This window comes from Egretta garzetta, unplaced genomic scaffold (genome assembly GCF_000687185.1).
Source record: "Egretta garzetta isolate BGI_Z169 unplaced genomic scaffold, ASM68718v1 scaffold68, whole genome shotgun sequence".
NCBI classification, from domain to species: domain Eukaryota; kingdom Metazoa; phylum Chordata; class Aves; order Pelecaniformes; family Ardeidae; genus Egretta; species Egretta garzetta.
In genome coordinates, this window is record NW_009260774.1 from 5728248 (window position 1) to 5751360 (window position 23113).

At 36.2% G+C, this 23113-nt stretch overlaps 1 protein-coding gene across 3 annotated transcripts in view; it reads right to left on the reverse strand.

The window, feature by feature from the left end:
- Positions 1 to 23113, reverse strand: part of PPFIA2 (PTPRF interacting protein alpha 2) — a 333320-nt gene that overhangs the window by 45247 nt on the left and 264960 nt on the right. For all 3 annotated transcript variants that reach the window (XM_035901684.1, XM_035901686.1, XM_035901685.1), the window contains 8 exons: positions 21545 to 21766; positions 19124 to 19270; positions 17033 to 17167; positions 7989 to 8072; positions 7490 to 7621; positions 6902 to 6964; positions 4511 to 4602; positions 200 to 335 (listed from right to left, as the gene is read on the reverse strand). In XM_035901684.1, the coding sequence (XP_035757577.1) occupies positions 200 to 335; positions 4511 to 4602; positions 6902 to 6964; positions 7490 to 7621; positions 7989 to 8072; positions 17033 to 17167; positions 19124 to 19270; positions 21545 to 21766 (1011 nt within the window). The remainder of the gene's footprint in view (positions 1 to 199; positions 336 to 4510; positions 4603 to 6901; positions 6965 to 7489; positions 7622 to 7988; positions 8073 to 17032; positions 17168 to 19123; positions 19271 to 21544; positions 21767 to 23113) is intronic.

Consider the following 23113-nt stretch of genomic DNA (forward strand, 5'->3'; position numbering starts at 1 on the left):
TCATTTTAGTACAACAGTACACTTGTCTGAGTATGTATAGGAAAACCCCCAGCTATTTGGATTTTTTGTTTGGGGTTTTTTTGGTGTGTTGTTGGGGTTTTTTGTTGATATTGTTGTTTTCTGGAAACAAGCTGTAAGCTTAAGAGCCTGAAATACGTTATCTTATCAGGTAATATATGAGAAGAAATTGGGGATTAACCTTTGGTTCATCTCTGCGTACACCCATCCGGCCTCTTCTAGGTCGCCTTATCACTTTAGTTGACCGATAGTCAGACTGGCTATCAACCAGTGAGCCCACAGAATACCTCAGCTCTGCTGATGTGTCAAGGTGAGGCCTATAAAAAGAGCCACAGAAGTAGACTAAGAGAGTAACAGTAATAACAATAGCAATAGTCCAATGACCTTCAGTCTACACAGATACATATTTTTAAACAAACAAACAATTACCTATCAGAATAAATTTCAAAAAACATGGCACAAAATATAATCTAAAAGTGAAAACTGAAATCATATTGCAATAAAATTAAGGAAGAAAGCAAATGAATCAAGTTGTTGGTTTTTCAAAATGAAGGACTTGCATAGAAAATTCATTGTCCAAAATTACAGTATGAAAAAACAAGCGGATTTCAGGTCAAGATAATTAACAGAACTGGTTGCTGAATGTGCTATCTTGAATATTTTCCTTTCATTACTTTCCTGAATAGATACGCCTGAGGTTACTGTAAGCATGTTAACATGTTCACGAGTGAGAATATCTGTAACACCTTCCTGCTGTACTTCTGTGCTCCGCATTATGAAAATATCAGTGCGATATATAACACTGGTTATGAATGGTTTATGTTTATTTGATGATGCTTTTGAGAGTTTTAACTCCCAGTTTTCCCTGTAGTCCTGGTAAGTCTTGGGACATTGTGGAGGGGCATATACATGATGACTTCAGCATATTTTTTCTTGGCTGCATACAACGGTCCTTGGCCTTTCTGTCCTTGGTCAAACAGCAGCAGTAGAAGTTCCCTGCATGGTGCGGTAGAAGCATCCTGCCCGCAGGCTGTGTAGCACAGTCAGAAGAGCAAAGGCTCCACGTACCCACCATTTGAGCATTCAGCCACAGCAACGGAGACCTAAACAATTTCTATTATTTCTTAACACATACACAATCTCCACATAAAATTATACGAATAGCATGAGTATAGCAGAAAAATTAAATGCAACAAATACAATGCTAATAAGACACCTACATACGTATTTGTTTAAAGTGACTCCTAAAAAATGTTTGACATTTCACTATCTATAAGAGCATAAAATGAGAATTTACTATTGTACTTGCTTTTTTTTTTTTTTAAACTAGGGAAAAATGCTTACAGTCACCTACAGACAACTTATAGGGTTCACAGTGATGTTATTTAACAGTTATGGGAAACAGAATGGGAATAAGACTGTTCTTAAACACTTCTTTCACTTTGAAAATAATGATGTTCAATAGAAAAATAGCTTTAATCCTAGACATAAAAAAAGCTAACTAAGAGAATGTCTGCTTTCCAGAATTAAGGAATTAATTCAGAAAAGCACATATATCATAGAAACATAGAATCCTTTAGGTTGGAAAAGACCTTTAAGATCATCAAGTCCAACCGTTAACCTAACACTGCCACCCCACCACTAAACCATATCCCTAAGCACCTCATCTACCCATCTTTTAAATACCTCCAGGGATGGGGACTCAACCACTTCCCTGGGAAGCTCGTTCCAAAGCTTAACAACCCTTTCAGTGAAAAAACATTTCCTAATGTCCAACCTAAACCTCCCCTGGTGCAACTTCAGACCATTTCCCCTGTCCTATCACCCATTACCTGGGAGGAGACCAACACCTGCTTCACTACAGCCTCCTGTCAGGCAGTTGTAGAGGGCGAGAAGGTCTCCCCTCAGCCTCCTCTTCTCCAGACTAAACAACCCCAGTTCCGTCAGCCACTCCTCATAAGACTTGTGCTCCAGACCCTTCACCAGCTTTGTTGTTCTCCTCTGGACATGTTCCAGGAACACAATGTCTTTCTTGTAGCAAGGGGCCCAAAACTGAACACAGTATTCAAGTTGTGGCCTCAGCAGTGCCGAGTATAGGGGCATGATCACTTCCCTGCTCCTGCTGGCCACACTATTCCTGATACAAGCCAGGATGCCCTTAGCCTTCTTGGCCACCATATCTGTGCTGAAAACTGCAGGGTGTAAGCATGACTGTTTTCCTGAGCTCTAGTTCTGTGTCTTTTTTTCTACACAGAGAGATTCACTTATCCTTGAGAAGAAATTAATTTTAATTAAAACATACTCATACTTGGAAGATTGAAGCATTGGTCTCAAATTTAAACATCACTTTATTAAAGTAAAAGTGAAAGATAAAATATAACTGTGATGCCCATATATTGATAAATGGGAAATGCGAAGACATGATAAACATTAAAGCCTCTACTACAAGGTGCTTTGAAGAGTTTTATGAAGAAATGTAATTACTGTCTGGTTTTATAAGTACTGTGGCAAATCTAAACTAATAATGAAAGGATTTCAAGCAGTAATGCAGTTTGCTTTATAAAAAATAAAAACTGTAAGAAAAAAAAAAAAGGACCAAAATTCCTGAAATGTGAACACATGCCATAGTAATCAAATTAGGTACATAAAAATGTCACAGATACTGAATAATGTTTTAGAATTTAGGTTTTGGGTAGAGCATACATCAGAGCTCATACTGTTGTCATAAATTACCTTTTCTGAACAACCATCACTTTATCTTCTCTTACACTTCCCATCATGCCTGGTAGGAACTTCCATAATATTAAACTCACTTTTTTAATTATACCAATAAAAAAACCTTAACAACAGTTGGCCTACAAATGTCCTAAGCCCTCCATCTACAACACCAGACAATAATCCTTTGGGTTTTTATATTTTAATTTGTCTGTATGTCTCTAATCTGTTACATAGTAACCCATTTAGGGCAATGACTATTTTTTATTTTCTGTGTTTGTACCATATTTGCTGTAATAGAACCTTGCTCTGATAATTGATACTACTTGGTACTTGTGCATCAAGTTGGCAGGAGAAAAGTAACAGCCCAGGTTCCAGTCTCAGGCAGCAAATACCTATCTGCTGACCAGCTTTAACATTATTCTTCTGCTGAAAGAGCAAACTCCTGCAAATACAGAACTGAATATGTGCTTAGAACAGTAAGTATTTAATGCTGATACCTCCCTATTCCTGAGAGGGCTTGCAGCTTCGCAAGGTGGGGTCATGGATGGGGAAATATACTGGTTTGGGGGAACCTGATGAATTCCCAAGACATTTAGACAGCTTATCAAGTTCAAACAGCCTTTTGAAAAGGGCTAATCAGACTCTTATTTACAGAGCACAAGCTAATGATACTCATCTACCCAGCAAGAAAGGCTGCTGTTCACCAAGGGTGGCTGCTCCAAAAACATCTCTGCTCTTTGTTCCAGCAGTTCAATAGTCCATGTCCTGTGCCTGTGGCCACACTTATACTCCCAAAGGAACAAAAATTCGAACAGTTACCAGAATCATATTCTAAATTTCAGTTATTTACTCTTCTCCATGCATAGAAAAATGTTATTCCAAGAGATAATAAAATGTTGAGGGAGAAACCATGTCCAGGTACTGATCAAGATGTCTGAGGAAATAATGGGCAGACAATACCTGATGCAAGCAAAAAAATTATCCAACAAGAATAATTTTAGAGGATTACAGTGCTCTGAATTTAGTCTTGATCCATGAACTTTGGCTGGCAGGTTTTAAAAGTTAACAAGTTGCTTGTCATGCAAACAGAACATGGCACACAATTATCAATAATGTTATAATTTTATTTTGAGGGGTACTATAATTTTATTTTGAGAGGTACTTTTAGGCAAGAATGGCTGGCTGTCTAGGATTATAAACTAATTTTAGCTGTTGGCAGCTACTTGTGCGATACCTGTCTCACTATTGTTCCCCTATCGCTTTTCTGCCACAAAGATGTTTAACCTTGTGTTATGATATTTTCAGATCTCTCTGAATACTGCCTTCATCTTCAGCTGAAGATCTTACACACTAAGCAAAGCTGAGTTACTTCTTTCTAATAAAAAAAAAAAATTAGATATACTTGATATAATAAATATGATCATAAATATGCTGATTAGTTTCACCATTAAAGATGATGGTTTCAACTTTATTATTAAGCTCTCCTGGGGAAAAAACCCCAGGGTATCTGGACATAATTTTGAAAACATTCCATAATTTAAAAGAATTTCCTTAATCTCAGTAATATTTCAGTGTATACTTACTGCTACAAGGCCCCATTTACCTATGAAAAAAGTGAAAAGCAACAGTAATAATCACTGCACAGATTTTACTTTTTTTAAAAGAAATACATGATACTTTTATGCATGGCCTGAACACATCCCTGTTGTAAAGGCTGGAACATTTATGTTTATGTTCAACTCAAAGTGAGGAAATTTCTGTCATTAAATATTACCTTGACAATGTGGGTTCGATTAAAGAACCAGCCCTCAGTTTCATTTGATCCAGTTCAGATCTCAGTTTCTCAATTTCTTCAGCAAGTCTTTCCTGGAAATGGCAATAGTATGATATACTTACTTGTAATAAAAATACATTTATTTTGTGAGATATTGCTCTTGTAAAGCTCAACAAGTAAGATAAACCTAATGTAGCACTGACCGTAATAAGAAAAGGCAGTGAACTCATTCAAGTCTCATTATCGCTAATAAGGCATGCATCAAGAGGAGGTTGTATAGCACTCTTTAGTGGTTTTCCACTAGCTGGAGAAGATGGCAGGACAGGTTTGTTCTTGAAACTTACTTTTTTCTTCTTATACATCTAGGGTCAGGAAAAGAATGAGCACCGATTCGTGCACTAACTGCACTCTCCATGCCAGGTATAGTTCAGCCCTCTAAGAGACAGAGATTGCATCCTGGCCTTTTTAGTTATGAACAGAGACATAGACTTAGAGACAACCACATTTTAAGTGCTTTATTGAACTGCAGCTTTACAGCTTGCTCTTGGGAGTTGATGGAACCCCAGTATGAGGTACTACTGGTAAAAAATGGCAGAGTGCCATAAAAATTGGATTTTTAGAACAAGCTAACAAAAAGGCTATTGACAGCAACCACTAGGAAGAAAAACACTGTTCCCAAATTCTACAAATAACAATAGTCTACTGATACAATGAAATCAAAGACTTTTAAAACAAATTAAGAAACAACATGGGATGAGGAAGTGATGCTGCTGTTCCTAGAGTTTAAAATATTCAGGCTTCCAAAATTCTAGGAAGGGAAGGTAGCTATCTGCACTTAATTACTATCAGATTCAGTAATTCTTATTACAATATTTTTACCCTAATTCTTGGTTGAATAAAGGAGATGACTTGGTGGCTACTCTACTTGTATCATTTGCTAGTTTTTTAGAGATAATTAATACCTGATGTTATGCCCATGCATCTGAAATAGCTTCATCAGTTTCTTCATTGACATGGAACAAATAAACCTTTCAAAGTGGGAACTTAGAAGTTGTGGAGTCAGACCTAAGTTCTATTCACACACAACCACATATCTCCATCAATTGCACAGAGTAGTAATGGAGGTGCCCTATTCATTTAACTTCCCATCCTTAAGCAAGAATCAATAAATATGATAAATAAAAATATCTTTGCAAAAATACTGTCAATACAAATGTAGATTTGTGTACCAAATTTTTCATCTTTGTCAAGAATTGATATGAACATTCAAGCCAGGAAACAGACTGAAAAAGAATTAGCTGCTATATTCACTTCCATTCTAACACTATTAAAACAATAAAGTTATGTTGGAGATAACATTGGCAAAATACCTTACTTACACAGACAAAATCTGTATCCATAATTCAGGTTTAGATTACCTGGTAGCAAAATGATATAAAATTTTGTTTCAGTTGACACTGGATTAGAAAAGTCCTTTCTGGCCTTTTTGTCATCTAACTTGATGGTGAAGTATGATCCTGATTTTTTGACAGCTGAGTCACCTTATAACTGTGGTAGTACAACAGGGAATTTTTATTTTTTTAAAATGCACTACAAACTCCTTTTTGGGACTTTAATCTCCCTGCCTTTCTACAAGGTTATCAAAATGTAGATGAAAATAACAATTTATTTGAACAGATACTTCTTTTGTTATTTTTCTCAAAATTCTTGATTTTGAGCGTCATATGAGATAATTATATTTATATCGAATGGACCTATGTTTTGTAAATTCTATACAATCTCTTTTAAATGGATTTGATACATTACAAAACCACTTCTGTGAAGCTGAAGGCAGATACATTCGTGCATCCTACTGTGCTCAAGGCAAGCATAACTTCAAAACAAAATCCTAACATTTGGGATTGGAATAAATATTTATAATTTATTTGTCTGATTCACTAAACAATATTAGGGGTTAATTTGCAATGAACTAAGGAGGCCACTTTCAGCTATATTTAGCATAATGCCATTGCACCTGTTAAGAAGAATTGCATCAAATCAAGAAGTTACATTCTTCACTATGAAAGTGTAAACTGTTATGCATACATCTCTTTTAAACAAGAGTTTTTCAGAATTAAAACTGATAGAACAGAAATTCCAGAGCCAGTGAAATCAATATGAATTTTAGTATTGCCTTCCTGAGGCTAGGATCTCAACCATAAACTTAGCTCAGAACAATTGCTAGAGACCCTCAAAGGCTAGTTAAGACATCTGGGTGATTAAAGGAATTACCATTGATGCCAGGAAGATTTCAAAAGCTAGTTGGATAATTAACATACTGTATACATATTTAAAAATAATAAATATATAACTTTTGATAAAACCAGATAAAATTGCAGTATTTCATAGTACCTTGTCATGTAAAGACTCTTCCAGATTTTTCCTGAAACTTTCAGATTCTTGAATCAAAACATTCTAGGAATTAAAAGAAAAAATAAAATATAGCTAAACCAGAAAGAAATTAGGGAAATGTTAAATATTCAGCTGTCACCATATACATGTAGACTTAATGTAAAAGTTAGTAAAGTTCATATTCACTGGACTCTAAAATTAAAATGCCCAGAGCAAGTGAGGTAAAATCAGCAGGCTAAAATGTTGCAATGACAGCACATCTGAAACATGGCCATTCCAATGTTCTTGTCCACTTTCCCTCACTGCCTCGTACCGTGTCGCGCACTGGTCCTTTACAAGCTCTTCATCAGACTCCCCGCTGATAAAACAGGGACTCATAATATTCAGCATAGGCAGTTCACAGTAGTCCTGGAAAGCTTCTTGAACGCACTCTTGAAATCAGAGTTGAATGCATGAGTTAGACCACATTTATGCTAATATTTGATAATACAAAATCAGCATGATGTTTCCATCCCGATAAAAGTAGAACAGGTTTCAAACAGGAGAATCTTTATCAAGCTGAACTTTATACTGATCTTTGCACTGTACCTTTTCTTCAAGTGCTGCCATTCTCTCTTTTAAGTGTAGCTGCAGACGCTCATTGGATTCTGTCAAAAGTCTGTCTACGGTATCTGATAATCTTTTGTTGTGCTCCTCATTCATTTTTTCTCTTTGCCTTGCCTTTAATGTAGAATAGAAAAGACAGATTGGTAGGGTCCAAAATTAACCAGTACAGACTTGTATCATTAAAAAATAAAAAAAAAAAATTATGGTAACTGTAGCCATTTAAAGAAATTCCGCAGGAAATGTAATTACAGCTATTGATTAATGCACATTTGTTTTTGTATCAGCAGAGTCCTTTGAAAGCTGCAACTTGATGTAAACTAGTATATTAAGATGGTTAAGTAAAGTGGGAAGATGCTGCCATCGCTGATATAAATAAAACATTTACCAGTATATAGATTTGCGTGCTGGAGTGCATAATGCAGTGCTATATTGACAAATTAAAAGAAGAAAAGTGCCCAGAACTTGTCTGCAATACACATACTCTTTGAAGTTCTTGATTCTTCTCTTCAAGTTGAGCTTCTAAGTGTCTCATACGTTCCTCAATGTTTCCATGTCTTTCTTCTGCCTGCAAAAAAATAGAAAGACTCTTTCTATAATTTAATGGCTTTGTAAGTTTTTTTCTCAGTAAGGTTTAAACAAAACATAAAGCAAGCTACTACTAACTGCAAACTTAGTTTTCCGAAAAGAAACTTTATTTAAACAGGCAGCTGAACAGCATTGCTTGAAATGTGTCAGCTACAAACGCCTGTTACATCCAAGCATCAGCAAAACATTGGAGTTATTTATGAGCAATGAAATCAGCCAAATGTAACATGCAGACTGTGCATGGTTTGAACACAAACCTGCCATCGTAAAATTGTAAGCTCCTGAAGCACTGAACTGCACGATGGTTGATTATCAATAAAAAAAAAAATAAAATAAGTTAAAGAAAATGAAAACAAATCAGATGGATTCTATTTAGCAATAGAAAGTAAAGTCCAGTAGGACTACCTTCCTACGTATGGAGATCATTTCTTGTAGTTTAGCTTCCATAACATATTGATAATCATCAGATGAGGTAGAAGAGGTTGGATCAGACTAACAAGTCAAGGAAAAGGAGAGGGACAAAATTGAAAAATCAGAACTAAAGACACTGACACTGAACAGAACACAGCACAGAATGCTTAAAAGAAAAGCGTGACTGAAAATTTAATCCTTTTAACTGACAGATTTTTACGTGGAATAAACTACACTGATACTTGGTGAATATGATGCAGTTGATGTGGAGAAACTGAAAATAATGGAATGCTAAAAAAAGCTATCAACCTACACATGGAAGTTCAAGGTTAGTGATGGCTGGCTGATGACATATTACTATAGAGTGGATTCAAAGCAATACTGTCTAATCTAACGGGTTTTTTTGGAATTATGGCAAACTAAACACCAGAACAGGACTCTGAGGCCAATGTCAGAAAGTCCTTTATAATTCTTCTATCATTTTTGAGGAATGAAAACAATGCATAAATACTAGATTAATGGATTGGTCAGTTACAGAACCGTGCAGTGTTGTGGTACATTCCCTAATTTCTAGAAAACAGAAATAACATCAAAAGAAACAAGGCTTAAGCTTTAGTATTCCATTTTAGAATACACGACATAAGCCTTTTCATCCAAATAAACAATATAGTTTTCATCCCTTTGAAAGGATCCACCCTGGTGGATCTCTTTGGAAGATCAAGGTCATCAGATAAAAGAACCTATAAATAAAAATTCATTAATAGGAATGAAAAGTCATTACTGAGTAGAGAAATGGTAATCCATCCAAAGATTCATTACTATTTCTGATAGAAGTTGACCTTAATTAGGTCATTTGTTGCAAAACATGAATATTCATGCTATTGTCATATCAAACAAGTCTATGTTATTGTTCAAAATGGAAAAAAAAAAGCCCTTAAAGAAAGGGAAATGCTATATTGGAGTTGTTGCTATGGAAACAGGAATGTGCATAAGGCGTATAGACAGTGCTACCGATGACTTTGAGTTGTGAGCTCACGCTTGTCAAATGCTATTTCACTCTGTCAGATTTACCCTCTCTCAAAAAGAGATCCCGAACTCCATCTTTAGATGAGCAAACTTTAATATGTACAAGAAATACTAATTTTACAACCGGATTTTTAGTGAGCCTGTTTTTCATAATGTTGTCTACTAATGTTTTATGTGAATAATTAGGAATAGATACCAAAGTAATTCCAGATGTATATCATAACTTAATTTTCCCATAACTTAAACTCAGTAGTATTATCAGGACCAAAAGATCAGATGGAAAACAAGCCTGTGATCTAGAGATTTATAAATATAAACTGTTGCTTTTGATATGAACACACCCATATGAGAAAATCATGCTTTGTATAGATACAAGAATAATACTTAACTTTGAAGATCACTACTATGATTTTTAGAGTAAGTATATTTACAAAACTCAGATTCTTGTAAAATTTAAGGGAAAGTCAGTATACTTTGTAACTAAGCTCATTCTGATCATGAAGCAGGCGTATTAACTTATTCATTACCTGAAACTACTTTATCTATTTACTACAACTTGGACCAGTGACAATCCCTTTATGATTTTCTTTATCTTATCTTTTAGCTTTACATATTAGTTTGTTTCAGCACACAAATGCTAATGCACTGCTTCCTCTCCCAACTGAATAAACAAAGACAGGGTTGAAAAAGTTAAGTCCCCATGATTGCAGAAAACCAGATCATCCTATCCCTTCCACAAAGTGACCAAGGTTTATCTTCCTGTGTAAAAGATAGATTTTTCTCCATTTTGAGTCCTGGCTCCACTATTGGTCCAAGGCCTTCCCTTAATGTGTCTCCAAGGGGCAGGAGAAGATTGGAAATCATCAAAGCTCTGAGCCGATGACGGAGAAGGCTTAAGCAATTCTACCTCTTTTGGAACCATTTTCATTGAGGGAGATGTAGAACCCATTGGGGGTATCATTCTACAAAATTAAACTACCTAGAAGCTTCATTAGCTGACTGCAAACTTTAAAAGCAAGTTATTTAATCTTCACTGCTTCTATCCACTTAATTGCAGGTTAATGCAAAATATGAAGATAACCAAACTAATACTTGTAGGTTCAAAGGGGATCTCATTTAAATGTTCTGATATGTGGTGCTGTCTGTCATAACCTGTCCTTCAGAAGCTGGTCTAGCCAGCTATAACATTTACATTTATTTTTCAAACTAAAATATAGATTTTTCAGTCCAAACCATGACTTAACTTATTCCTTAGCAGGAAACAGTCTTTTCAATGCATAAAATAATTGTGGTATTAGGCCTAACTCTTATTTGGAAGAGGAGGAACAAAATTATTGTCAGAATTATGTACATTATCTGAATTCTTATAAAGAAAAAATTCTTGAAAAAAATTCTTGAGACATGATGTTCTCTTAAGATTCTTACAACTCTCCAATTTCATTATTTCATAGCTACCTACTGCTTTAATAATTCAGTAAGGTATAGTTTAAGATTTATATAAATATTTTTACATGATAATTTTCACTTATTTCACTAAGAATATTAAAGTATATGTTAAAAAAAAAATCTTCCTGAATGTGGCTCAGATACTTCATTTTCCAGCATAAAAGAAAACAGAGCTGATCTCCCCATTCATCTCCCTTTACATCTCTTTGGTAGGATAGAGAGACTTTAAAAATAATTAAAACTCCCTATGCCTTAGAATCAATATAAATGCCATTATTCTAAACACTTAAAATGTATTTGAACATTTTATGTTTCCTTTACCTATGCGCATTTCATTTGTTTGTTCCTAAAGCATTATTCTGTATTACTGTAGAAGAACCAAATTATTTTATAACTGAGACATTAAACAATGAGGCTCAACTGCTTGTCTGGCAGAGGACAAGCACAGGTGCAGTACCTACCTGGGGCTCTAATGCTATTTAGGGATTTTAACCACTGTTTCTTGGGTGCCAAGTGCATGAGCAGCCCCTGCAGCAGGGACATGAATCAAAAGGGTGTTCTCTGTAAGGGCTAGGGATACAGAAATGCACGTACATGTTCCCTTTTTCTCTCACTTGCAGAAACCCACCTGTAGACAAAGGCTTGCAGTAGGAAAGAGCAGCCCCTCTACCTCCTGGTGCCTAGCTGCAACATGCTCCCAAAATGAGGGTTTCAACACCTCTCATTGCCCTTTACGCTGAGGAAGGCCCCCACCTGGGTCTCAAAGAGACCCTAAAGAGGCAAAAATACCTAGCAACTCAGCTAATCCCCAAGGGATTTCCAAATGCCTCCTGCACAGGACATATTGTTAGGATTGACATGCCTGTGGCGGCTACACTTTTTTATTGTCCATGTGTGTTAGTCAGCCTCAGACAGTCCCACCAGAATAGTCTCTCTGGCAGATTTGGGAGCCTACCACAAAGGTATTGAATGTCTCAGTCTCTGCCTTGTGGTTTGAGGCACGATGCAGAGGCTGAGACACCAGTGTTAGTCATGTTCCCGTAGCAAAATTTCAGATACACATGAGACAGAAGGGACAACTGTGAATTCTGAGGTTCATAAACAGAAGCTGGATTTCTTCCAACTTGCTTTGCTAAGAGTTAATTGAGTTAAAAACTTTCTAAAGTGGAACTTGAGTGACTACTTGTTTGGCAGACCTTACCCTACAGTCTTCTTTTTAATCTATGACTTGCATGCCTGTTGACTAGTACTCTGCACAGGAGGATTAGTAAGACACATGGTGTGGTATTCAGCAACTAGCATTTAAAACATTTAGCCAGCACATTCAGTTATAAATAGATTAGTGAAATTGTGTATTTTAGACTGGATTAAAAATATATGGACAAAACCTAACAATGTGTGACCCCTATGAGATACCAGCATGAGTCTTAATGCTCACTTTGCACTCTGTATGCTATGAAATAGCAAAGAAATAACCAGTATAAGCCAGTAATGGGAAAATTTTGCTTTGAGGGAACACTGAAGCAGCTTGTATTATTGTTCTCTAACCCTGTTAAAACTCTGCTTCTGCTCCTGCTGCTAATGCGCCCACAAAAAAAAAAAATGTTGCTTTTGCATGCTGTTACTGTTGGCACTGCACATTTTCTAGGTCTTTGCATCTTAGTTGAAGAAAAAAAAACAACCCAATTTCAGATGCAGAAAGCACCTGTACAGTACAGGTGCTATAATTTTTTCTTCCTCAGGCTGAGCTGCAGAAACAAATCTAAACTTTCCTAATGGTACAAGCCAATTTCCACAGTTTTGAGACCTTGGCTTTTGAACACCTGCTGTCTCCAGATTTTCTACTGGCTTCTTATGGCACATATACTTTTGGCTATCCTTGAATGAGTGAGTTATTCAAGAAGAAAGAATGCATTACTGAATTGAGCTACTCAACTCAAGATGAAAATAGGTGATCACAGTGACTGAGTCACAACAGCTCACAAAGTTATCAGTTACTTGTTCACATGCTCACTTCTAACCCATTACAAATGTGACAAAATATGTTGGCTTAAGTCACCCCCTTTTCTGAAACCCAACCTTTCAGTCACTAGATAACCACACATTCTTGCCCTTCCTTCATTCCCCCACCAGCTTCTACACCTCAGGTTTAGTAAGCAACTCCCTCCATTTAGCTCTGTCAAACTTACTTCTTTCATTTCTTCCTCCTATCAGGACAAAAATCTTCTGTGGAAAGGGAAGCATAAGAGGAGGGGTGGTTTGAGAAGACAGTAACGCATTGTAAATGTGGAGGTTTCTTAGGCTTCCATCCCCATAGAAGATTTTACCTTCCCCCCCCCCCAGAAGACTTATCAACTTCCTTTTCCAGCTAACACATCATCTTCTCTCCCCCCCTTGTACTCAGAGAGGTTTCTGTCTTAACCATATCCACTTTCTGTGGGAGAACTTCCTCTCTTTACATCCTTTCCACGGCAGACCTTTTTTCACTTTCTTGCAGCTTCTTCCCTACTTAATGCAAACCAAATCCCCAAATTGTCACAAAACAAGCATTGTGTCCCACTTGCCTCCAACTTTCAAGTCATTTTTTATCACCTTTAAAATAAGCTGAACGTGTTACTATGCTAAATGTGGTTTATTATGATTATGGTTTCCTCTTCTCCATGTCAGCGCTTCTCTAATGCAACTAAAAAGCACTGTTGGTATTCCTGGTGACCTGCATAGACAAACGATGGAGTAAAATGCTGACTGCTGTCTTGTGATCAGAGAAGTGACATGGTACCTCTGTTGCACAAGCACCCGAGGGGGAGAGTGACTACTAGTGGGAGTGAGTGAATGGAAGGAGGTAGATGCTGGTTGTCTCCACTAGACCCCTCCTTGAATACATGCAAGGAGAAACAGTGTTTGACAGATTAACCATCTGAAGATTCCAGATGTTCCAGTGTCTGTCTCTTCTGAGGAAAACAAACTTCTTACAGGATAAAGAAAGGTTTAGTTAATATTGGATGGAGATTCTTTCTACTACCAACTGCCTCTTCTCCAGGGCAGGCAAACAGACCAATACTGTGAGTACAGGGTGGCTCAATGAGTCATGGCAATCTAAACCTTGGGATACATGCCAAGAGCTGTGCTACTTGTCACAACCAGACAGATACCAGTGCGACGGCCAGGCAGGACAGCACAGTACATGGGATCATGCTGTTCCAGGTTAGTCTGCCACAGGCTGACTAACCCTCCAGTTGCTCACTCAATGGGCAGAACACAGTGAAAACAAAGCCAAAGAAAAGTTCAAATGATTCAGGTATATTTATGGGTACTTATCTGAGTTCACTGTATAGTCCAAACTTTTGGAATTTCACTCCTTGTGAACTAGTTTGGGCATGGAAAAGTAGCAAAAGACATTCACTAGCCCATATATATATGAAAAGAAAACCAGCTAGTTTTAAAAACTCACACCATAGAAAGATGTCATTCTGCTTCCTTCTTTTGCAGAATCCCAACCCAGATTTATTATGAGGGAGAGTATAAGAAATTGAATGCAGAATTGTAACATGCAAATTTTAAACTTGGGGTGGGGTGGTGGGGAATCACATTCCAATCCAGAACATGTTCGTTCATAAAAGATTGCTCTTATATTTTACCCACAGTGAAGCAGGCATTGTTTCCAGTTATCCCATACTACTTTCCTTTAAAAAAAAAAGGCATAAAATATCAGGCTTAACTCACCTCTTTCCTATGTTTGTAACCTCATTAATCTCAGAGAAGCCACTTTCATTGAGGTAGTACAAAAGAAAGGAGAATCAGTTTTGATTTTCTTTGCAGTGCAGAAAGCCTAGCTGATTCTGGGCAGTCATCTTTTACTTGGCATACATGGACACTGCAGTGACCATAGCTCAGGTAGGCAGACTTAGCATAGTCCAAAGCCAGCTAATTTAAGCCCTACTGACAATGTGTATGCTGGCACAAAGCTCAACAAAGGCAAAACTAATCAAGCAATATTCAGCCCCTTAGGTAGGTCTTGCAGCTTTCATTGAAAAGCTAGTGTGGTAACAGTACACCAGCTAGCTAATTTAAAACTACTTAAGTAAGCTGCAGTGACAATGTCTTCCTTGGTCCTGAGCTACATTATGTGATCCGTGAAAAGTACTGGACTTCGAACTTCAGAGCTGTCAAACCAGCACTTTAGTAAGCTCTACAGTTTGCAAAGAAGTTGTACAAAAGACATATAAAACAGGCTTATTTGGCCTACTGGCTAAATTGTGACATTCTTCATGTCACGTATTCCAAAAAGATAAAATCAATTTCTTTGGTTTTTCGTGTAATCACAGAGAAATGAACAGAACCAGCATTACAGTCTTATATACTTCTTAGAGTTTCCCGCTTGGCAAAAATTTTGATAAAGTACATCAAAGTGAAATGGGGTGGAGCATCAGCTCTGTTCACAGCTCTCTAACCACATCCCATGAAATAATGTAAGACAAACGGAGATGTATACTGCAGCTTTATGGTCACAATAACAACAGCATCTCATGGAAATCCCTGAGTGCTCCGCATGGTTGAAATGGGATTTCTTCTTACAAAATTTGTCATTAATATATGTTCAAGGAAAAATGCAGTTGCAAGAAAAGACATGCTTGAGACTGCAAAATACTTACTGGTGCCTAATTGCTGGAGAAATTACTCAGGAAAAATCCTCTTAAAATAGAAAACAAATTTTTTAAGCTACTGAGGGCATTACAATATGTGATTATTTGTTGAATCAGAAACAACTGGAAAAAAAGAAGTTAAAATGCCAAGGGATTGCTCTTATGTGCACCTGAGTTTTTATTAAAATGCAGTGATATTTATTTGGTATTTCATGTAGCTCTCTTTTTGCTGATTCTTCTTTTTTTCCCCCCCACCATTTTCAGTCTCTCTTTCAAATTCCCACCCATTCACATAAACCTAAAGTGGACAGCACAAAATCTTGATTACTGAATAATGATCTTGCCTTAATAAAATAATAACCCCCCCACACACACACACCCAAAGCTTCTCTTTCTTTCTACTTCTTAACTAAATTACTTAAATATTGGATTTCATTAGTGAGCTGCTCAGCACTTAAGGCTTCACAATAAATTGAAAAACATTAGAATTGGAAAAAATCCATCAAATACAAAAATGGCTAGGCACATAAATAGCTAGAAACATTCCTTGGCAATAGAGAAAAGGAAAACTTAGATAAATCAGAATGATATGTAATACCATCTCTTGAATGCATTTTTCTTTGTCCGATTTTAAGACATGAAGAATAAACATATTATTATTATATATCATTATGAAGTTGATAATACCTCAGCTGTAGCATTAACTACATGCACACCTGGAAGTATTAGAGGCCAAAAATGAAAACCACACTACTGAAAATTTATTTTTATCTTCTTTTTTTTTTCTGCAAGAAAGCTGCCATATAATAAATTTATCAGAAAAAAAAAAAACAGTTTGAAGTCCTCCCAGCATTTCACATTTGTCTTTGCAAACATTTGATACAAAGAATCATTCAAAACAGACCTTCTAAGTATGTACTGCAAGTTGTCTTCATTTGTGTCATACAAATGATCCCAGCTGCCATTAAGATTTGATTTTATAGCACTTACTGGAATGAAAATCGTTGTTGTTTCAAATACATGGTATATGAAAACATCCAGAAGAACTAAGTAGGTGTAGGAATGAGACTTCCCCCCACCCCTGTCCCCTTAAATTAGAAACTCTTACACAGTAAAATGAATCCTCCTAGGTTAAGCAATGCTGATGTATTAGAACTATATGACTCCTTTGTAAATATAGTCTAGGCTAACTTACAGATAATGACTTTTCCCATTACCAAAATGCTAAGAATTGCAAACACGGCATTGAGACCATTTCTGGTTAAACTTGTGGCACATACTTATGAGGAAACTTTTTCTCCTTTCAGATCAGCTTGATACTACTACTGTTTTGTCCTTGAGGTGAGGAATCAGGATGCAAATCAATGTTAAACAGTGGGGCCTTCTGAAGAGAACCTATTTCTCAGGGCAGTACCTTAGTCAGAGCTGCAATTCTCTGAGCCAGCTCAGCCTCCACTTCGGGTAAGGTCTCAGCCTTCCTCATTGTCTGCTGCAGCTTCTGCTCAGCCAGCTCTAGGCGCTCTTGCAGCTGTCTGTTTTTGTCTTCCAACTGGAGGTCAAGGAGAGAGAAACAGGTATAAAAAATAAAATCAGAATTAAGATTTTCCTTCAATTTCTTGGGTATCAGGGAAGCGATCAAAACTCACTACATAAGCATAGATACTCCACAACCTGGGAGAACTTCTTAGAAAGGTATTAACTCAAGCATGGAACTGTGTAGGCTGCCGGTCTCACTAACGAGAAGTGATTTGAGGCTCAAAGATCATACAAAGGTGAAGAAAATTAGTTGTAAAGTGGTACTAATGAAGATGAGCAAAAAGCTCCTCAGATGGATGCATTGTTTATCCGAGCAAAATAAAACTATTGGTGCTAGTAAAATGAGATTTTTCTAAATGAAAGTATTGTGTCCATCTCACAGGAGAGTTTATGTATGAGCTAAAACAGGACAGAAGGACAATTCCAAAAGGATAGAATTCCCAGCAAGGTCTATGAACAAATTGCCAAATGCAGTTTTCTAAAGAAATGCCAATCATATATTAGGAAATGTTAAAACTGTTGCTCAGCTAATTCATTCATGATCATATCCTGGTTGCTATTTGCTTAAGGTTACAGTGGTATTGTTCATTGCGAACCTAGAGTTAAGTCTTATTTTACAGAAGTGAAATTGTTTATCTGTGATAACCATTAAAGAGAAACAGGAAGCCTTTTGATAACTGCAGTATTTTCTGGCCTACTGAGATACACCACATGATTAGGAATTTTTTAATGGCTTGACAAGCGTTTCCTGCTTCCCTGTTCATTCCAGGTAATAGAAGACATAATGAAAAAGGAGTGTGCTTTTAGATTCTTTTTCATCCTTGTAAAGCATGAAAAGGTAGGCTTTTCACATCACAATGCTGCAAAGCAACTTTAAGTCTGCCTGCATATATTCTAAGCCTAGTTCAACTGATTGCTGCTTTGAATAGGTAGACCTCTGCAGCACAGTATGACTTACATTGGCAGCAATAAAAACTCAGGTACCTTAGTTTTCCATAGTTGGGTGGTGGGGTTTTTTTTCCTAACAATTGAAGATACCTCTTAAAACAGCCAAAGGAAGCTGGCAGAAGCCAGAGAGATTGAGTTCTGATGCTTTGATTTCCTTGAAGAGGTAGTCATGGACATATATATATACACACACATAGAGGGATGTGTGCATGTGCGTGTAAATGTATCTGCATACAATCACAGAAGCAGAGATTATCAGATCATACAGGCTTATTTCTCATATAGCATTTTATATTGTTTGAAGACATGATAGGTGAAAAAAAAAAACAAAAACAAACCAGAAATATGATACTGAGGCTGAGGATCAATTTAATCTTTTACAGTTTGAATTATATTCATTTCATGTTAGCTTTCAGTTCCCGTTGTATTCTTCAAGTTACAAACCTTTTTTTTTTCTGTTCACTTTACACTTCAGCTTATGGAATCACTGTAGAAACACAGTACCATGAGAGAAAATCGCATAATCATGTTATGCTCTTTTCTAAAAGATAGTCAAGGATCTTTGAGCTTTGTAAAATCTTATCTACACCCTACTAATACATGAAATCATTAGAATCTGTTGTATGCAAATGTTGGTCTTCCCTGCAGAAGGGAATTTCTTTTGCTTATATTTTTTAAAAAATATTTTGTTTAAAAATAAAATTCAGAAAATCATTACATAAGAAGCAAAGATAATCCTTCATTTAGGGGATGTGATAATGTACATTTATGCAAGATACTATTTGAAAACACAGACATTTTACAATCTTGAATGTACACATTCATTTGATATTCATGGTTGTAGTAGCTGATATGAAGCTTAGAGATGTTGGACAATTTGGTTTTTTTTAGATTAACTGATCTGTTGATTAAAAATGAACAGATTAACCTAGTGGAAACCTCCTACTGTAGATCTGCCCCCTTTTTTGCATTAATTTTCAGCACAAAAGAAGAAATCAACCGACTAATACAGATACTGCACCTGACGTAGGATGGCTTCCTTGTTTGCCAGTTCATTTTCCAGCTTATCGTTCATGTCATGTATGGAGGTGGATTCTCTCTGTGCACTGAGGTAGCGCTTCTCCAGCGTAGTTATTCTTTCTTCCATATCTTCCTTTTGCGCCATTGCCTAAGGTGACAAAAACCCCATCAAGAACCATGGAATTCAAATACTACATCATTTTATACCATTTTAATTTTCATGCCAACAGTAGACACGGATGTAAGGTACGCTCAGCAGTAATTTTTCTGTTTTAAGGAGAATTTATTTCATCTGGGATTTCTTGTAACTATGATATTTAAAGCAGTAGCTGTTGAGTAGACCAAACAGAAACAATCCTCACCTTTTGTATATTTTTCTAATTTCTATATTTTTCAGTGCAAAAAACCAGCAAACGCAGCTCACATTTACTTGTTTGCTTAAACAACAGGCTTGATTAGAAAGTAGAAAAACTGCTGTAGTTACATAAAAGTAGAAATATAGTGCAGTGATCTGGGGAAAGAAATGGATATGCACATTTCTACTCTTATTCCTGGGTGCTGCTCACATTTTCTGCTGAAATACATGTAGAAGACAGCATGCAGTCCTGAAATTTCAGAACAACTAGTGACCACAATGTTGGATATATAACATAACCATAATATATGGGTATGTGATCCATATGCATTACAGATAAGGATTTCTTTAAAATCTTGAGCTGTTTTTATTAATGTATTATAAGCTGGCTTCATTGAAGTTAATAGCTGTAATTTAGATAGACTATTCATTAGTCTGTCTATCCCATTGGTTATTTCTCTTCAATTAATTTTAGTGAAAGCAGAAAATTTTAGTAGTTTTAAACTTGTGTCTGGCTCTTGAGAAGACTTCCATGGTGCCACATAATCTTTTACAATGAAAATATTTACTGATGAGCATGTCTTGCTGTTTGTGTTATATTAAATTATGAAAGCAATATTGAAGTAAGTGAGATTATTTTTCAACTGTGACACAATGAACATATAAATTGATCCAAATAGCTGGTCCTAAAATGGACCATATCCAGGTAATCCTTTTGCATATTGTTAGGGAAAAAACACCAAACAAAATGATAAAAACCAAACCCAAACCATAAAAATAGTAATTACACATGTAATTCATTAAAAAACACAAGAAAAAAAAAATCCAATAATTTATCCAAGTTATACAATACTAAACTACACTTCTTGTCACAGGTATTTCGTTTTCTGCATTGGGAAGACTCTTTTGTGGCAGTCTGAAGTAATGAAGACAGGCACTTCCACCTTTACAAATACCTTTCACAGCAGCTTTTGCACTGATCCTTGGTAATTATTCCACATGAAAATTTATTAGTGGCCACTTCGCTTAGGAAGCAAAGGGCTGAAAACAAGTAAGCCTGTAGCTGGTGTAATGTGGTATTTAAGGGAGAAACAACAAGCAGCAATCAAGTATCCGTGAAACAGCAATATTTGTCAAAAGGTAAATGAGAGTGGAGATATTAGAGACCCTTAGTGAAATCATGTGGTCAAAAAGGAGAGACATATCAGTGCAAAATAGTTTTTGGAACTCATTAAAAATGATACAATATTTAAAAAGAGGCCAAGTACAAAGATGTGAAGACACTTTGAGGCTGTGTCAGGCATCAAAAGTTCTGAAGCAACATTTCTTCCAGAATACTAGAAATAACAGGTTAAAAATATACATACATGTGCATACACACACTGAGAAATCCATACGAAATATTTATGTTGCAGGAAGCAGTGTAACAGAAAGATAACTACTCTAATTTCAAAATACTAAAATAGATTCTAGAATCCAACCATCTACACATATTGAGAACATCCACATAAGAGAAGATACTCTGGAGAATACTAAAGAGCACCACAAAATTAAGGGGAGGAAAGAAAAGGAAAACTGAATTATATTTCCATTTATTGAGAGAAGGGACTAGCATATTATAACAGGAGTAATGAAGTTACCACACATGAGTAAATATTATAATTGATTATATAAACAACACCATTTTATAAAACAGCCCAGAAGTTTTAAAAATGTACTTTAGACTATCTACATGACCAGCACCTCCATTTAACAGAGTGCATTTTAAAAACTTGAAATGGCTGCAAATTTGCCAGAATGCACTCTAGCAATGCTAAAACAGAAAGGTGTTGGCCTTCCTCCCATTAGAGTTGCAAATATACAGACCCACTTTTATGAACCACAGTTTTATGAAGAGATTTCTAGTACTATTTCTTAATGTAAGTTTTGTATTTTCTATGTACAATGGCCTTTATGGGTGCTCAACTTCTGCTTTCTGTATCCATCGGCCTCTACCAGTTTGCACTGGCTATCACATCACAGGAACAGCAGTCAAGAAACAGGAGGTGACTGTGGTGAACTCCTTACCTCTCTAATGTCTCTCTGATATTTACTGTTCATTTCTTCTGTTTTAATGAGCTCCTTTCTGGCAGTCTCTGCTTCTTGCTCTACCTCTCCCACCCGGGAAGACAGAGCAGCCAAACGCTCCTTCATTTGTGCCATTTCATAGTTTTGCTTTTCCAGTAGTTCCTGAAGTTCAACAACTTGACTGGCTTCATCATTTGAGTCTATGGAGCCATTGGATAGGCGCTGTTAACAGACAAGTGACATTATTTATTAATTAACTTTCAATGTGGACTATATCTAAAGAATTTCTAAAACAAAGATTATTTTAAAAATTACAAAAGGAACTAGGAGGAGAAAACCACAATAATTTTCATGGTAGAGAAGACAAGTGTTGTTATGAAAAAATTGCAGATGATTAGTAGTAATTCACGTCAAGGGATTCCAGAATGTAACATCGCATAGAGAAGTAAATGTCTGCAGAGCAGACTACTATACAAAAATAGCTTCAGTTTGACATTATGGCTGTTCAAGTACCAATTGTAACAATAGGATTCCTAAAAATCACCAAATTGCAGGTATACGTCTTACCTAAACTTACACAGCATTTAAACTTAATCAATATCTATTTCATTTGCAAAATAGGGAAGACTGCAGACAGGAGGCAACACTAATAAATAACAAATTCACTGTACAAGAAAGCGCATGGAGTCTGGACAACACACTAGTTAAGTCCACATCAGAAACAAGTTCTGCTGAAGTAATTCGTGTGCTGCTGAAAGCCCTGGTATGAATATAGTCATGAGGGGAAAAAAAAAATAAAATCAAAAGTCCAGAACACCTTACTGAATTTGGAATATGGTCCCAGGAATATGATTTATATTGCAGATAAATTATTCAGGAAAGATGTGTGTTTACTAGGAGGACTTTCTGGCATTGCCTCATTATAATAGATAGTCACGCTATCCTTTTCCAGCATAGACTAAGCCATGGTTTCATACAAATTCAATAATCTCGTGTCAAAACATATGCAAAAAGAACAAGCAAACCCAAAATGATATCATTTTGACCTATAACATGAAAAAATAAATCCAAAGTAGTCCAACCTGTCATTAACTTGCTTGACTAGGTGCAATTTTATCTATTATATTTATATTATGCAGTATGGGAACAAAGCGTTTCACTGTAACAGTCACTTTAAATAGGTTACAGATCTCAAAGAGCATCATGCAGGAATATTGTTCCTAAAAGGCACTTGCTGTCCTTCAGATGGTAGGGTGTATAGCAATGTATATATGAAATATTCCTAGCTAGATCTGAGAGGAAACCAAGCTTGCTTTCTTTATCACTTCTGTATTATTATTGTCAAAATATATTTACATGGAAATGTTCTAGCAAATTCAAAGAACATTACTTTGTTTAATGCCTCTAACTCCCCTCTTTCCCCAGTCAGCCATAAAATGAACCCAGATCAAGACCACCTGCCCCTCCACGGATCATTGAATAAAATTACTTTACTCTAAAAATTCATTACATCAAATAAGTCAGTTCCAAAATTGCTTTCTTTATACTAGTTAATAATATTGTCTTAAA